This window comes from Macaca nemestrina, chromosome 1 (genome assembly GCF_043159975.1).
Source record: "Macaca nemestrina isolate mMacNem1 chromosome 1, mMacNem.hap1, whole genome shotgun sequence".
NCBI lineage: Eukaryota > Metazoa > Chordata > Mammalia > Primates > Cercopithecidae > Macaca > Macaca nemestrina.
Genome location: NC_092125.1, coordinates 212082169 through 212098639, shown reverse-complemented (window position 1 = coordinate 212098639; position 16471 = coordinate 212082169). Strand labels below are relative to the sequence as shown.

The following is a 16471-nucleotide window of genomic DNA, read 5'->3' as shown; positions in this document are numbered from 1 at the left end:
GGGCGCAGTGGCTCATGCCTGTAATCCCAGCACTCTGGGAGGCCGAGGTGGGCGGATCACCTGAAGTTAGGAGTTTGAGACCAGCCTGACCAACGTGGTGAAAACCCATCTCTTATCAAAAACACAAAAATTAGTCCAGCGTGGTGGCAGGTGCCTATAATCCCAGCACTTTGGGAGGCCAAGGTGGGAGGATAACCTGAGATTAGGAGTTTGAGACCAGTCTGGCCAATGTGGTGAAACCCTGCCTCTACTAAAAATACAAAAATAAGTCCGGCATGGTAGCAGGTGCCTGTAATTCCAACTCCGTGGGAGGCTGAGGGCAGGAGAATCGCTTGAACCGGGGAGGCGGAGGTTGCAATAAGCCGAGATCTTGCCATCGCACTCCAGCCTGGGGGACAAGAACGAGACTTCTTCTCATTAAAAAAAAAAAAAAAAAAGGCCGGGCGCGGTGGCTCAAGCCTGTAATCCCAGCACTTTGGGAGGCCGAGACGGGCGGATCACGAGGTCGGGAGATCGAGACCATCCTGGCGAACACGGTGAAACCCCGTCTCTACTAAAAATATAAAAAACTAGCCGGGCGAGGTGGTGGGCGCCTGTAGTCCCAGCTACTCCGGAGGCTGAGGCAGGAGAATGGCCTAAACCCGGGAGGCGGAGCTTGCAGTGAGCTGAGATCCGGCCACTGCACTCCAGCCTGGGCGACAGAGCAAGACTCCGTCTCAAAAAAAAAAAAAAAAAGGCCGGGCGCGGTGGCTCAAGCCTGTAATCCCAGCACTTTGGGAGGCCGAGACGGGCGGATCACGAGGTCGGGAGATCGAGACCATCCTGGCTAACACGGTGAAACCCCGTCTCTACTAAAAAGTACAAAAAACTAGCCGGGCGAGGTGGCGGGCGCCTGTAGTCCCAGCTACTTGGGAGGCTGAGGCAGGAGAATGGCGTGAACCCGGGAGGCGGAGCTTGCAGTGAGCTGAGATCCGGCCACTGCACTCCAGCCTGGGCGACAGAGCGAGACTCCGTCTCAAAAAAAAAAAAAAAATTAAGATCTTGCTCATACAGGCAGAAAACAAAGAAATTTAGTAGGACTATAATATTTTCCATACCAGGCTGGTTTATGAGTTACAACAATATAGCTAGTTAAAATTTGTCTTCTTTTCCATACAGTTTGTTTTATTTTCCTTTCCAATTTGTGTATTTAACATTCTATCTTAGATAATGGGAGAGTCAGGAGTCTTTGTTTGAGAAAGAAAAGAAGGAAATTAAGCTATAATGAAGATTGACAGTTAAGAGGGAAAGAGTCTGCCCTGTCACCCTTTAGTCATTTACAACATTTTATAAAACAATGTAGGTGAGGAAAAGCTAATCCAAAAGTTATGGCTTATTGTTTACGTTACTCAGGTCCCGTATCTCATTCCCTTAAGTCTAAGGTATTTTAAAGTTCCAACAGCTTAGATTTGGAATATCTTATTTTCACAGAAACTGCAGGGCAATAAGGCACCACAGTCCTGGACTTAAGACCAGTGTGTGTGATTCACTGTAAACATTGGCATATTAAAGGCTCTGAGAAGTCCTGTAGGAAAGAACAATTCAAACTTTGACCTCATATTTCCCAATCCCATGTGACATTTAGTTCTTCACTGAGTGCCCACTGGGTTATATTCTGGGAGCTGAGGCCACAGCACTGAACAAAGCACACAAAACCCCCCGCCCCATGGGGGCTCCATCCTAGTGGGTCCATTTATCATCAAACATCTATTAATATCTCTAGAATGCTGCCCATCAGGACACCATCCAGACGCTGCTGCCCTTTTCCAGGCCACACAGAGGGGACACCCTCCAGGTGCACCCTGCATGAATGTCAGGCTCAAACATGCTTTCAAGGTAGGAAGAGGAGGGCGTTTGAAGAGTCCTTTTGCTTCCTTCATTCATTTGTTGCCTCCTTTAATACGTGCTGTTGACAACCTACCATATGCCAGGATCCTTTCTAGGCATTGGGAATCCGAAGAGGAATAAGACAAAGTTTTGACCCTCAAAGAGCTTCCTATGGGTGGGAACTAGAAAGAATGGAACTCTCCCAGTCCAAGAAAAAGGCTCACCAGCTGCCCCTCCATCCCCTCCCCAGCTTCCCTCCCCTCCCTCTCTTTTCCAGACTGACCTCCTAATTTTCCATACTCTCCGGCCTAACCTCCACCTCCCATTCAGGAAATGACTTGCTTTGCTTCCGGCTGAGGCCTAAAGTAGCTCTAATCCCTCGTCTTCCCTCTTGGGGAGCAGGTGTTGGCAGGAGGTTCATGTTCAGAGATTTCACTCAAGCTACTCCTAGGCCAGAAAAGCCTCGGAGAGTTAATCAGCTGTGCAACTGACAGTGTCGGTCCATAGGGCCTTGAAGTGACCAACCAGGCAGGGGTTGTGATGGGACAGTCGGCCTCAGGGAGCCCCTCTCCCTGGGGACCCAGCAGAACTGACAGAGAGGCTGGGACTTGCTCAAGGTCACCTGGTTAAGAAGCTGGGAAGGCTTCTTGTTTGAAGTTGGGGGAAAGAGAGTGGACCCTCCCTGTGCCTTTGGGCTAACCCTTCACCAGGCCAAGCAGTGACAAACCAGGGAGACTTGAGCGTGTCCTGGCTTTTCTCTGGGTCATCATTTTCCCTTCTGTCAGACAGAAGTGGTTGGATTAGATTGCGTTTTAGGCCCTGTCGGTTTCAGACACTCTGCAGTGGAATCTGGGCGTATGAGACCTACCCTCTCTCTCCCCAGCCACCTCCTGGGCCTCTCCCTCCTTCTACCCCTGGGTAGGGTCTGGAGAATGGCTCAGAGCTTTCAAGCTGAGTAAATAAACATGTCCGGGCGCATAGGGAACAGAGGGCAGGGGAGGGCATGGCTATTTTTATCACAGTATGAAGAATTTTCACAGCTGCTTCCGCTGTATCCACACACGTTCCACGAACCCAGGCTATCAGAGTGGCTAGGGTGTGATTGGAGGGGGGTCACTCCTAAAAGAAAACTTGTCCAGCAAGATGTCTGACTTTCCCCCAGGAGGGATCCATTGAAATTGCCCCATCTGGCCGGGCGCAGTGGCTCATGCCTGTAATCCCAGCACTTTGGGAGGTCGAGGTGGGTGGATCACCAGAGGTCAGGAGTTGGAGACCAGCCTGGTCAACATGGTGAAACCCCATCTCTACTAAAAATACAAAAATTAGCTGATGTGGTGGTGCATGCCTGTAATCCCAGCTGCTCAGGAGGCTGAGGCAGGAGAAATGCTTGAACCCGTGAGGTGGAGGTTGCAGTGAGCCAAGATCGCACCACTATAAAGAAATAATAATCCATTGTGTGAATACGCTACACATATTCACGTACGAACCTTGATGGACGTGGGAGTTGTTTCTAGGTCTTTGCTGTGGAGGTTTGAGAACGGGGACTGTGGCAAACAATCTCATCCACACCTCCTGAAGCACATGTAAGATTTTCTCACGGTGGAGACCTAGGAGGGAAACTGCTGGATCACCCATGAATTCAGCTTTCAGGGTCGCCTGCTCATTGACCTCATCTCCCACCACTCTCTACTTTGACCACCAAGCTCCTGTCACACTGGCCTCCCCTTCTTTGAACAAGCCAAGCCCATTACAGCCTCCAGAACTTCGCACCTGCTGTCCCCTCCCTTCAGAGTGCGTTTCTTTCGGGGATTCCCGTGGCTGGCTTTTACTTATCCTCAGGACTCCATCAGATGTGACCTCCTCAGCCCAAATATCACTTTCCCTGTCCCCCCATCTAAATGACTTACTCCCATTCCTACCCCAATCACCCATGTTTCACTTTCTTTTCTGTTTTTTTGGTTTGTTTTTGTTTTTGTTTTTTTTAGAGAGTCTTGCTCTGTGGCCCAGGCTGGAGTGTGGTGGCATGATCGCGGCTCACTGCAGCCTCTGCCTCCCCACCTCTCGGGTTCAAGCGATTCTCCTTCCTCAGCCTCCCAGTAGCTAGGATTACAGGTGCTGGGATTACAGGTGCCCACCACCATGCCTGGCTAATTTTTGTAGTTTTAGCAGAGATGGGGTTTCACCATGTCTCGAACTTCTGACCTCAAGTGATCCTCCGGCCTTGGCCTCCCAAAGTGCTGGGATCACAGGTGTGAGCCACCGCTCCTGGCCTAGACTCAAACTCTAGAAGGGCTGAGACCATGTATTTTTCACAGCTGTATCCCCTAGAACAGCACCGGATATATAGAGAAAAAGTGCTCAACAAAAAATTTTTTGTGGAGGTGGGTACTAATATGAATCTCATGTTAGAGATGAGAAAACTGAGACTCAGAGAAGTTAAGCCATGTACCCAAAGTCGCAGAGCTTGGAGGTGGCAGAACCAGGATTTAACCCTGTTCTTTCGGAAAGAGGAGGTCTTGTCCTGACATGAGTTTTTCTTCCCGAGCCCCTGTTATCAGTTGGCTACTCCATGCCACCTGTGCAGCCACCTGTTAGAGGGAACATTAGGTCCTTCCTTTGGCTGTCACTCCTCCATCTGCAGTGGGTGAGGACTGTGGCCTTGGACCATGGGAGACCTGGAGTTCCACCACCTGTTCTGGGAGTAGGGCCCAATCCGCCCCCTGCTCACCTTCTGCCCTATATTAGAGCCCCAGGCTCTGTGTCCTTTTCTTATCATCGCAAAACTCACGATGCTTCGGCTTCTCAGTTCCCTCCTCCTTGTGGCCTTTGGTAAGACCCCAACCTGTGTGTGTGCTCTCTGGGCTGCCCTAGACTAGGAATCTTTGAAATCTACCACTCGCTTTGAGTCCCATGACACCCTACGCCTGGTTCCACAGAAGGGGGTCTCAGCTTGTACCCGGGGGCATGACTATGGGGGCTTTCAGCTTATGATGGAGCAGGAGACTGGAGGGAACCGTGGATGGAGAAAGACCATGAAGGGCTGTAGTGGAAGTCCTTGATGGGGGCAGTAAACAAAGTCAAACAGTTAAGAGTTTGGGCTCTGTGGTTGGACGTCTTGGGTTGAATTTCCATTGTTCTACTTACCACTCCAACTCTCCTCTCACACTCCCGCTACCTGGCTCCATATACTATGCTCTGACATTTTCCTCGTCTCTCTGCCATATTCCATTCCAGCTCAGGGCCACCAATTCCAAGCAGCCTCCCTTGACTGACAATAATGGTAACAGATAACATGATTGAGTGCTTACTATGTGCCAGGCAGAATGTTTAGGGTTTTTCTTACATTTTCTTATGTAATTTTCACAACAGCCGCATGAGATCAGTATTATCATTATCCCCATTTTACCGACCCTCAGGGAAGTAAAGTAGCTTATCATAGAACAAAAGGCAGAGCTGCACTTAATGTTTTTATTTTTGCTTTTTTTTGTATAGATGGGGTCTTGCTTTGTTGCCCAGACTGGTCTCAATATCCTGGCCTCAAGCAATCCTACCACCTTAGCCTCCTGAGTAGCTGAGATTACAGGCACATGCCACCATACCTGACTACTTTATTTTATTTTACTTTATTTTTCTAGAGATGAGGTCTTGCTATGTTGCCCAGGCTGGTCTCAAATTCCTGGGCTCAAGCGATCCTCCCGCCTCACCCTCTCAAAGCACTAGGATTACAGGTGTGAGCCACCACACACTGCCCAGAGCTGCACTTTGACCCCAGGAAGTCCTTCTTTAAAGCCTCCACTCTGTATGACAATAGCTATCAGTTTTTGAGGGCTCATCGAGGGCCAGGCATTGTTCTAAGTGTATCAACCTCTTCAATCCTCCCGATGAAGGAGGCCACATTTTAATCTCTATCCCTGGACTCCTGGGATTCTGTAAAGCCCTGCTCTAGTTTAAATGTTCACAGTTCATGTGTAGTTACTGAGGTCCAGAGGGCAAAAGAGGCTTGCATGGGGCCACACAGCCCGTTGAAAGCACAGCTTGGACTGGGACCCTGGTCTCCTCTTTGCTTGTTGGGACCCTTCAGATGATTGACAGCTCTCCTCTCCCCTCTAGCCTCAGGCTATGGCCAACCTTCCTCTCACCCTTCCAGCCGCGTTGTCAATGGTGAGGATGCGGTCCCCTACAGCTGGCCCTGGCAGGTAAGAGCAATACCAGCTGTACTCATTCCCACCATGGGCTCTGGACCCTAAGCTCTAATGGTGTGGCATCCAGCCTTGACACCATTGCTCCCTTTGCAATGTCCACTTCAGCTTCCAAAAACCAGGCAGCCCTTGGACCATCTACTTCACAGGGAGGTTTTGCCCACTCCATCTGTAACCCTCACTGGGCTATTTGCAACTTAAAAGTGGAATTGGGGGTGAAGGTAATGCTTAACTCAAGGAGTTGGCACACTGATGGTGGAATTTCAGGCACTGTGTTGAAGAAGTGAAATTTTGAGAGACTCATTTCTAGATTCCTAGGATGATACAACAGGGCTATGAGGTCTGAAAGCAATAAGGGAGTAAGGGGTCTTGTAAGGCCAGTGGAGGGAAGCTCAGAAGGCTGGACTTGATGTGCTGTGGTTGTTTAAATTTAATTAAATTAGGCCAGGCGCGGTGGCTCACGCCTGTAATCCCAGCTACTCGGGAGGCTGAGGCAGAGGAACTGCTTGAAACCGGGAGGCGGAGGTTGCAGTGAGACAAGATCGTGCCACTGCACTCCAGCCCCAGGCGACAGAGTGAGACTGTCTCAAAAAAAATTTTTTTTAATTAAATTATTATTATTATTGAGACAGAGTTTCACTCTTGTTGCCCAGGCTGAAGTGCCATGGCATGATCTTGGCTTACTGCAACCTCTGCCACCTGGGTTCAAGCAGTTCTCCTACCTCAGCCTCCCAAGTAGCTGGCATTACAGGCACGTGCCACCAAGCCAGGCTAATTTTGTATTTTTAGTAGAAACAGGGTTTCAGTATGTTGGCCAGGCCAGTCTGGAACTCCTGACCTCAGGTGATCCACCTGCCTCAGCCTCTCAAAGTGCTGGGATTACAGGTGTGAGTCACTGCAGCCAGCTGAAATTTACTTAAATAATGTTAACAATTCAGTTCCTCGGTGCTTGCCATATTTCTTTTCTTTTCTTTTTTTTTTTTTTGAGACAGGATCTTGCTCTGTTGCCCAGGCTGGAGTGCAGTGGTGTGATCTCAGATCACAGCAGCCTTGATCCCCTAGGTCCAAGCAATCATCCCACCTCAGCCTCCTGTGTAGAGAGGACTACAGGCATGTGCCACCATGTGCAGCTAATTTTTATATATTTTTGTAGAGATGGGGTCTCGCTATGTTGCCCAGGCTTGCCTCGAACTTCTGAGCTCCAGTGATCCTCCCGTCTTGACCTCCCGAAGTGCTGGAACTATAGGCATGAGCCACCATGCTTGTCCTGCTTGCCACATTTCAAATGTTTGATAGTCACATGTGGCTAGTGGCTACCATATTGGACAGCAAAGATATAGAACATTCCCATGATCGCGGGAACTTTTATTGGAGAGGGTCAGCAGGCTTGTTCTGTAAAGGGCCAGAGAGTGAATATTTTAGGTTATTTGATGGTTTGGATGTTAATGACTTGACTGTGCCATGGTAGCATGAAAGCAGACACAAACAATACAGAAATGAATGTGACTATTTCCAGGACATCTTTATTACAAAAACAGACCAGGAGGCTGATGTGGCCCACGGTCCACAGTTTGCTAACCCTGGTCTAGAGGGAGCTTTTGAAAATCAGAATGTGTAGGAAATGAGAAGAGAGGCAAAGAATTCATCAGGGTGAGCTGTGCTTCAGAAAGCTCAAGAAGCCTTGAAAGATCGGAGGTTCAAAAGAGTCAGGGGGGCTGGGCATGGTGGCTCCTGCCTGTAATCCCAGCACATCGGGAAGCTGAGGTGGGCAGATCACCTGAGGTGAGGAACTCAAGACCAGCCTGGCCAACATGGTGAAACTCCATGTCTACTAAAAATACAAAATTAGCCGGGCATGATGGCAGGTGCCTGTAATCCCAGCTACTCTGGAGGCTGAGGCAGGAGAATCGCTTGAACCCGGGAGGTGGAGGTTGAAATGAGCTGAGATTGCCACCATTGCACTCTAGACTGGGCAACAAGAGCAAAGCTCTATCTCAAAAAAAAAAAAAAAAAGATGGAGTAAGGGGTGTGTGATAGAACAGAGGGCCATCAAGGGCTCTCAGGAGACAGAAGGTAGAGAACGTTGGGGTCCCCAGGGAGGTCATAGTCCTGGTGCAGGGAGGCTTTGGAGAATCAAAATGTGACTCCCACGGAAAAATGATGGGGCCGCCACAGGCAGCTGTGCAGGTCGTGCGCTGCACATTTCAGAGCATGCTCTTGTTTTCTGTGCGAATGGCGCCCTCTAGAGTTGCACAGTGCACAACCTATACAGCCACTGGTGGCAACTCTCGTGGTGGGGACCAGCCCACTCAGGCCCTCTTCCTGGGCCACCAGGTTTCCCTGCAGTATGAGAAAAATGGAAGCTTCCACCACACCTGCGGTGGCAGCCTCATCGCCCCCGACTGGGTTGTGACTGCGGGCCACTGCATCTCGTGAGTTCTCTACCCTGTCCCTGCCTATGACCCGGGCAGCCGGAGAGAGTGGGTGATGATGGGGAAGGAGGGAGGTGAGCCAGTCAGGCCCAGACTGACCTCACTTCCTCCCGCAGGAGCTCCCTGACCTACCAGGTGGTGTTAGGCGACTACAACCTTGCTGTGAAGGAGGGCCCCGAGCAGGTGATCCCCATCAACTCGGGCGACCTCTTTGTGCATCCGCTCTGGAACCGCTTGTGTGTGGCCTGTGGGTGAGTGAATGCTCCAGTCTGGAACTCAAAGGCTCCTCTACTCGTCCCTCCATGACCCACAGCCAAGTCTGAGTAGGCTCCAACTCTGAGTAGGCATGCAGGGAGGGGGTGCTGAGTCCAGCAGCCTGTGTCCAGGTCTCACACACTGAGGGTTGAAGCCAGCAGAGTCTTTAAGGACCATCACCACCTAACCTGTCTTCCTATAGAGGGGATGGCAGAGCTCAGGGAGTGGCAGGAACTCCCCCAAGGCCACTTGGCTAGTAGCTTCAGAGCTCAGGATTCCTCTGCTACCTTTCCCCTAAATCCGAGGGTTTCTCCATTCAATAGATGGCTCACCCAGTGCATCCTGGGCTCCCAGTACTATGGGTAAAAGGAGGAGCACTGGCCTGAGAGTCAGGCTCTGGCCATTAACTCTCTGTATAGCCTGAGCAAGTCACTGGCCTTCCCTGGGCCTCAGTTTTGCCATTTGTCAAAAGGTGATCATGAAGTTGGGCATCCTGGGTGGTTGTGAAGGCCAAGGAGACAATCTTATGCCCTTCAAGTGTGTGAAAAATTAAGTCTGAGTGCCTCAGTTTTTTCTGGCGAGAGGGTCAAAGACGGGTGCGGAACCCCTGCAAAGGCAGTATAGGAGTGAAGCACCGTATGATGGAAACCCCGACCCGTCTTCACAGGGCTTCTGGGGTGAGTAGAGAGAAAACGGAGACCCAGACAAAAGGACTGGACTGGAGTGACACGCAGGCAGGTGAAGACAGAGGGCAGTGGTTCTCAAAATGTGGTCCCTGGGCTGGCAGTATCAGCATCACCTGGGAACCTGTAGAAATGTGAATTATTGGCCAGGCACGGTAATCCCAGCACTTTCAGAGGCCGAGGCAGGTGAATCACTTGAGCTCAGGAGCTCGTGACCAGCCTGGCCAACATGGTGAAACCCTGTCTCTGCTAAAAATTTAAAAAATTAGCCAGACATGGTGATGCACACCTATAATGCTAGCTACCCTGGAGGCTGAGGCAGGAGAATTGCTTGAACCCAGGAGGCAGAGGTTGCAGTGAGCCAAGATCACTCCATTGTACTCCAGCCTGGGAGACAGAGCAAGACTCTGTCTCAAAAAAAAAAAAAAAAAGTGAATTATTGGGCCTTAGCCAAGATCCACTGCATCAGAAACTGGGGTGGGATGCAGCAGTCTATTTTTTATTTTGTTTTGTTTTTTGAAACTGAGTCTCGCTCTGTTGCCCAGGCTGGAGTGCGGTGGTGCGATCTTGGCTCACTGCAAGCTCCGCCTCCCGGGTTCACACCATTCTCCTGCCTCAGTCTCCCAAATAGCTGGGACTACAGGTGCCCGCCACCATGCCTGGCGAATTTTTTTTTGTATTTTTAGTAGAGACGGGATTTCACCGTGTTAGTCAGGATGGTCTCGATCTCTTAACCTCGTGATCCTCAGTAGTCTGTTTTAACAAGCCCTCCAGGTGATTCTGATACTGAACTGTGAGGGTTAAAGTGCCAAAGGAGAGGGCAATTCTGAAGGCCAAGGGTCAGAGTGAGCCAAGGGGCTAGAAGTGCTTCTTAAAATTGTTAAACCTTGGCTGGGCATGGTAGTTCATGCCTGTAATCCCAGCACTTTGGGAGGCTGAGGCGGGCAGATCACCTGAGGTCAGGAGTTCTAGACCACCCTGGCCAACATGGCAAAACCCCATCTCTACTAAAAATAATAAACAAAAATTAGCCAGGCATGGTGGCGTGCACCTGTAATCCCAGCTACTCAGGAGGCTGAGGCAGGAAAATCACTTGAACCCAGGAGGTGGAGGTTGCAGTGAGCCAAGATCATGCCACTGCACTCCAGTTTGGGCAACAGAGTGAGACTCTGACTCAAAAAATAAAAAATAAAAAAAATTGCTCAGCCTTAAGAACGATTTGGGCCAGGTGTAGTGGTTCATGCCTGTAATTCCAGCACTTCAGGAGGTGATAGCGGGAGGATCCCTTGGTCCAGGAGGCTGCAGTGAGCTATGATTGTGACACCGCACTCCAGCCTGGGCAACACACCGAGACTGTGTCTCAATAATAATGATGATGATGATGATGAAAGAGTGGATTTGGAGGGTAAAGGAGCCGGGGCATCTCAGAGGTGGAATAGCCTGGAGCAACAGCTGGAGGGTAGGACTTGGGCCGGCTGAAGGACCAGGCCCTGTGACTCTTCCCTCTTCCCCAGCAATGACATCGCCCTCATCAAGCTCTCACGCAGCGCCCAGCTGGGAGACGCCGTCCAGCTCGCCTCACTCCCTCCCGCTGGTGACATCCTTCCCAATGAGACACCCTGCTACATCACCGGCTGGGGCCGTCTCTATAGTACGTGCTGACTTCTCTAGCTGCCCACAGGGACAGCGTCAGAAAGACAGGGCTTGGGGGCTGCAGGTTGAAGGTAACACCAAGACCGGACCTTGTAGTTTTCTCCCGTTTCTCTCCAGCTGCAGCCTTCTCCTACCAACCTCCAAAACATGAATGTGGTCATTTGCACATGTTTTGGTGCCTCCTGTGTGCCAGGTGCTGGGGATGTAATTGTGCACAAAGCACGCAGGACCATTTAGCGGGTGGGAAGAGAGTCCTCATCAGGGCGGAAGAGCTGTGCGCCCTGAATGCCCCCTTCCTCTGGGGCTCCTAGCCCTGTGCCCCCAGGCCCCTGACTCGGTGCTTTTTATCCCTGCAGCCAACGGACCACTCCCAGACAAGCTGCAGCAGGCCCTGCTGCCCGTGGTGGACTATGAGCACTGCTCCAAGTGGAACTGGTGGGGTTCCACCGTGAAGAAGACCATGGTGTGTGCTGGTGGGGACATCCGCTCCGGCTGCAACGTGAGTCAGCTCTTACCTGCACGAGGTGGTGCCGGGTGTGCAGGGCCTTGGAATGGGGCCAACTGTCTGGAACGTGGAGGAGGGATCTTGCCTGCTTGCCCCATTCAGCCTCCAGGCCAGGCAGGACTTGGAGGAAGTCAGCGCAGTCCAGACACAGAGCCCAGGCCTGGGAGTCGGGACCCCCGGGTTGCAGTCTCAGCTCACACACTGACACGACTTGTGACAAGTCATTGTCTCTCCCTGGTCCTCAGGCTTCCGCATCAGCACAGGAGGAGATACTGGTACCATAACCTCTAATGCCAGGTCAACTCTGTCGTTCTGAAGTTATAATTCAACATTAAGAATTCTATCATTGTTCTGGGCACAGTTGCTCATGCCTATCATCCAAGTGCTTTGGGAGGCTGAGGTTGGAGGATTGCTTGAGGCCAGGAGTTTGAGACCAGCCTAGGTAACATGGTGAGATGTCCATCTACAAAAAAGCTTTTTTTAATTAGTCAGGCATGGTGGCACTTATCTTTAGTCCCAAATACTTGAGAGGCTAAGGTGGGAGAATTGTTTGAGCCTGGGAGTTGAAGCTTACAGTGGGCTATGATTTTTGCCATTGCACTCAAGCCTGGGTGACAGAGCAAGACATTGTCTTTTTTTTTTTTTTTTTTTTTTGAGACAGGATCTTGCTCTGTTGCCCAGGCTGGAGTGCAGTGACGCCATCACAGCTCACTGTAGCCTTACCCTCCTGGGCTCAAGCAACCCTCCCAGGTCAGCCTCCCAAGTAACCAGGAGTACAAACGCATGCCACAATGCCTAGTTAATTTTTAAATTTTTTGTAGAGATGAGGTCTCACCATGTTGCCCAGGCTGGTCTCTAACTCTTGGGCTCAAGTGATCCTCCTGCCTTGGCCTTCCAAACTGTCGTGTTTACAGACATGAGCCACTGTGCCTGGTCAAGACCTTGTCTGTTAAAGAAAAAAAATACTATCAAATACCCTCATTGTATTTTTTTTTTTTTTTTTTTTTTTTGAGACGGAGTCTCGCTCTGTCGCCCAGCCTGGAGTGCAGTGGCCGGATCTCAGCTCACTGCAAGCTCCGCCTCCCAGGTTCACACCATTCTCCTGCCTCAGCCTCCCAGGTAGCTGGGACTACAGGCACCCGCCACCTCACCCAGCTAGTTTTTTGTATTTTTTTTAGTAGAGACGGGGTTTCACCGTGTTCACCAGGATGGTCTCGATCTCCTGACCTCGTGATCCGCCCATCTCAGCCTCCCAAAGTGCTGGGATTACAGGCTTGAGCCACCGCGCCCGGCCCCCTCATTGTATTATAATTGAATATGAATTAATAATTAACTATAGTACTGCCAATAAGAACTACGTTTATTGAGTGCTTCTTCTCTACTGGATATCGTGCTAAGATCATGCATCATCTCATGTAACTCCCTAGGCTCTTGGATAGATACTACTATTCCCTATCACAAATGAGTCAGCTGTCTGGGCGCGTGGCTCACACCCATAATCCCTTTGGGAGGCCGAGGTGGGTGGATCACCTGAGGTCAGGACTTCGAGACCAGCCTGGCCAACATGGTGAAACCCCATCTCTATTAAATATACAAAAATTAGCTGGGTGTGGTGGCAGGTGCCTGTAATCCCAGCTACCTGGGAGGCAGAAGAATCACTTGAACCTGGGAGCCGGGAGATGGAGGTTGCAGTGAGCCAAGATCGCACCACTGCACTCTAGCCTGGACAAAGTGAGACTCCACCTAAAAAAATTTTAAAAATTACAAATAATAAGGAAAAAATGAGCAAGCTGAGGTTTAGAGGGGTCAAGTAATGTCGGAATTTCTCGAAATCCCGAGTTCAGAACCAGTTCCAAAAACCTCAGACATGGCTCAGCCACCCACCCCTCTCTGACGGTTCCAGGGTGACTCTGGAGGACCCCTCAACTGCCCCACAGACGATGGTGGCTGGCAGGTCCACGGTGTGACCAGCTTTGTTTCTTCCTTTGGCTGCAACACCCAAAGGAAGCCCACAGTGTTCACTCGAGTCTCGGCCTTCATCGACTGGATCGAGGAGGTGAGGAGGGCAGGGCGGCCGGGAGGGCTCCAGGGTGGTGGCTCTTCTGAGAGGTGATGGGTGAGAAACGTTGGATCCTGGGGGAGGGCCTGAAAGGATCCTAGAAGCTCAGTGGGGAAGGGCCCTTGGGGACATTCCAGAAGAGCTTGGGGATGTTTTCTGATATAGTGTGTCTCCGGGAACTTGATGGCTTCTGAGTGGCGCTTGGAACTACAGCTGAACTTCCTTATTTCAACAAGTATTTATAAAGTATCTCCTCTGGTCTTGTCCTCTCTTGTCAGGGAGGATAGAGAGACATGCCAGACCAGAGGCTGCCTGCTGGGGGACAGGTGATTACATAAACGATAATGACAAAGTCTGACGAGAGCCAAGAGCGGGGAGTCCAGGCCCCAGGCTTCATCTGGGGATGGGTCATCAGAGAGGATTAGTAATGCTCATGATAACAGTAATAGCTTAAAGAAAAAAGAAAAGAAAAGAAAAAAAAGAGAGAGTAATAGCTGGGCTCGGTGTACTCATGCCTGTAATCCCAGCACTTTGGGAGGCTGAGGCAGGTGAATCACGAGGTCAGGAGTTCAAGACCGGCCTGGCCAAGATGGTGAAACCCCATCTCTACTAAAAACACAAAACTTAGGCGGGTGTGGTGGTGGGTGCCTGTAATCCCAGCTGCTTGGGAGGCTGAGGCAGAGAATTGTTTGAACTTGGGAGGTGCAGGTTGCAGTCAGTCGAGATCATACCACTGCACTGCAGCCTGGGTGACAGAGCAAGACTCTGTCTCCAAAACAACAAAAAGTAATAGCTAGCTGGGTGCAGTGATGCCCACCTGTAGTCCCAGATACTCAGGAGGATCGCTTGAGCCCTGGAGTTCTGGGCTGTAGTACGCTATACCCATTGGGTTCTGCACCAAGTTTGGCATCAATGTGGTGATCTTCTGGGAGTGGGGACCACCAGGTGGCCTAAGGAGGGGTGAACTGTCCCAGGTCAGAAACGGAGCAGGTCAAAACTCCCATGCTGATAAGTAGTAGGATCACACCTGTGAATAGCCACTGTACTCCAACCCAAGAGGCGGAGGTTACAGTGAGTTGAGATGGTGCCACTGCACTCCAGCCTGGGCAACACAGCAAGACCCTGTCTCTTAAAAAAAAATAATAATAATGCTTGCTTTGGGAGCACATAAACTAAAATTGGAACGATACAGAGATTAGCATGGCTCCTGCACAAGGATGATATGCAAACTCATGAAGACTTCCATTAAAAAAACATTTCTGGCCTAGTGCAGTGGTTCGTGCCTGTAATCCCAGCACTTTGGGAGGCCAAGGCAGGAGGATCACCTGAGGTCAGGAGTTCAATTCCAGCCTGGCCAACATGGTGAAACCCCGTCTCTACTAAGAATACAAAAAATTAGCTGGGCGTGGTGGTACATGCACGTGGTCCCAGATGCTGAGGAGGCTGAGGCAGGAGAATTGCTTCAACCTGGGAGGCGGAGGTTGCAGTGAGCTGAGATTGCGCCACTGCACTCCAGCCTGGGTGACAGAGCAAGACTCCATCTCAAAAAAAAGAAAAAACAAATGGTAATAGTGATGATTTATAGATCATAATACCTTGGTTCCCAGACCCATGTTAAAAAATATATATATATATAAGGCCAGGCACGGCAGCTCACTCCCGTAATCCCAGCACTTTGGTAGGCTGAGGCAGGTGGATCACAAGGTCAGGATTTTGAGACCAGCCTGGCCAATATGGTGAAACCCTGTCTCTACAAAAATATTAAAAAATTGGCCGGGTGTGGTGGTGCATGGCTATAATCCCAGCTACTAGGGAGGCTGAGGTAGGAGAATTGCTTGAATATGGGAGGCAGAGGTTGCAGTGAGCCGAGACTGCGCCATTGCACTCCAGCCTGGGTGACAAAGCAAGACTCTGTCTCAAAAAAAAAAAAAAAAAAAAAAAAAAAGGCCAGGCATATTGGCTAATACCTGTAATCCCTCCACTTTGGGAGGCTGAGGTGGGCAGATCACGAGGTCAGGAGATTGAGACCATCCTGGCTAACACGGTGAAACCCCGTCTCTACTAAAAATACAAAAATTAGCCAGGCGTGGTGGCGGATGCCTGTAGTCTCAGCTACTTGGGAGGCTGAGGCAGGAGAATGGCATGAACCCAAGAGGTGGAGGTTGCAGTGAGTTGAGATCGTGCCGCTGCACTCCAGCCTGGGCAACAGAGTGAAACTCTGTTTAAAAAAAAAAAAACCCAAAGTATATATTTTCTGTTTGTATATATACATACACACACACACACACATATATATATATATGCACACATACCATCTAAATTTGTGCCAGGCATTGTAGAGAGAACCTTAGTTAACAATTTAATCAAGAACCCCCCCATGAGGTAAGTTCTATCATTATCTCTACTACATAGAGGAGGAAACTGAGGCTCAGAGAAGTCAATCCCTCTCCCAGGGTCACACAGCAGGGCTGGACGTTGAACCTAGTTTCATCTGGCTCCAGAACCTGTGCTCCTAAATTGACTATTCTGTCCATCCCCCCAACTTTTCCAGACCATAGCAAGCCACTAGAACCAAGGCCCAGCTGGCAGTGCTGATCGATCCCACATCCTGAATAAAGAATAAAGATCTCTCAGAAAATTCCAGGTTGAATCTTTCTTTGTTGACTCACCTCTTCCCCTCTGGCCTGTTCCTAAAATCTTAGATCTCACATGCAGAGATAGGATCAGGTCCAACCCTTTCATATGAAGATGAGGAAAAAATGATGCTGGGAGAGAAGGGAGTTGCTTTCCGGCGACTTGACCATCCTGGTTTGCCTGGA

General features: G+C 50.2%; 1 protein-coding gene and 1 pseudogene across 2 annotated transcripts in view; both read left to right on the top strand.

Annotated features, from left to right (window-relative positions):
* The first annotated feature begins 4636 nt into the window (after nucleotides 1-4636).
* Nucleotides 4637-16471, top strand: part of LOC105494396 (chymotrypsin like elastase 3B) — a 35795-nt gene continuing 23960 nt past the window's right edge. Inside the window, exons 1-8 of one of the 2 annotated variants that reach the window (XM_011762771.2) lie at nucleotides 4637-4695; nucleotides 5977-6062; nucleotides 8400-8497; nucleotides 8614-8748; nucleotides 10950-11086; nucleotides 11445-11587; nucleotides 13497-13649; nucleotides 16204-16415. In XM_011762771.2, coding sequence (XP_011761073.1) covers nucleotides 4656-4695; nucleotides 5977-6062; nucleotides 8400-8497; nucleotides 8614-8748; nucleotides 10950-11086; nucleotides 11445-11587; nucleotides 13497-13649; nucleotides 16204-16221 — 810 coding nt within the window. In that variant the 5' untranslated portion in view covers nucleotides 4637-4655 and the 3' untranslated portion in view covers nucleotides 16222-16415. Of the gene's footprint in view, nucleotides 4696-5976; nucleotides 6063-8399; nucleotides 8498-8613; nucleotides 8749-10754; nucleotides 11160-11444; nucleotides 11588-13496; nucleotides 13650-16203; nucleotides 16416-16471 lie in introns of those variants that run through there. The other variant, XM_071098901.1, reaches the window with a different exon arrangement.
* Nucleotides 14805-14904, top strand: LOC112429089 (U6 spliceosomal RNA; annotated as a pseudogene).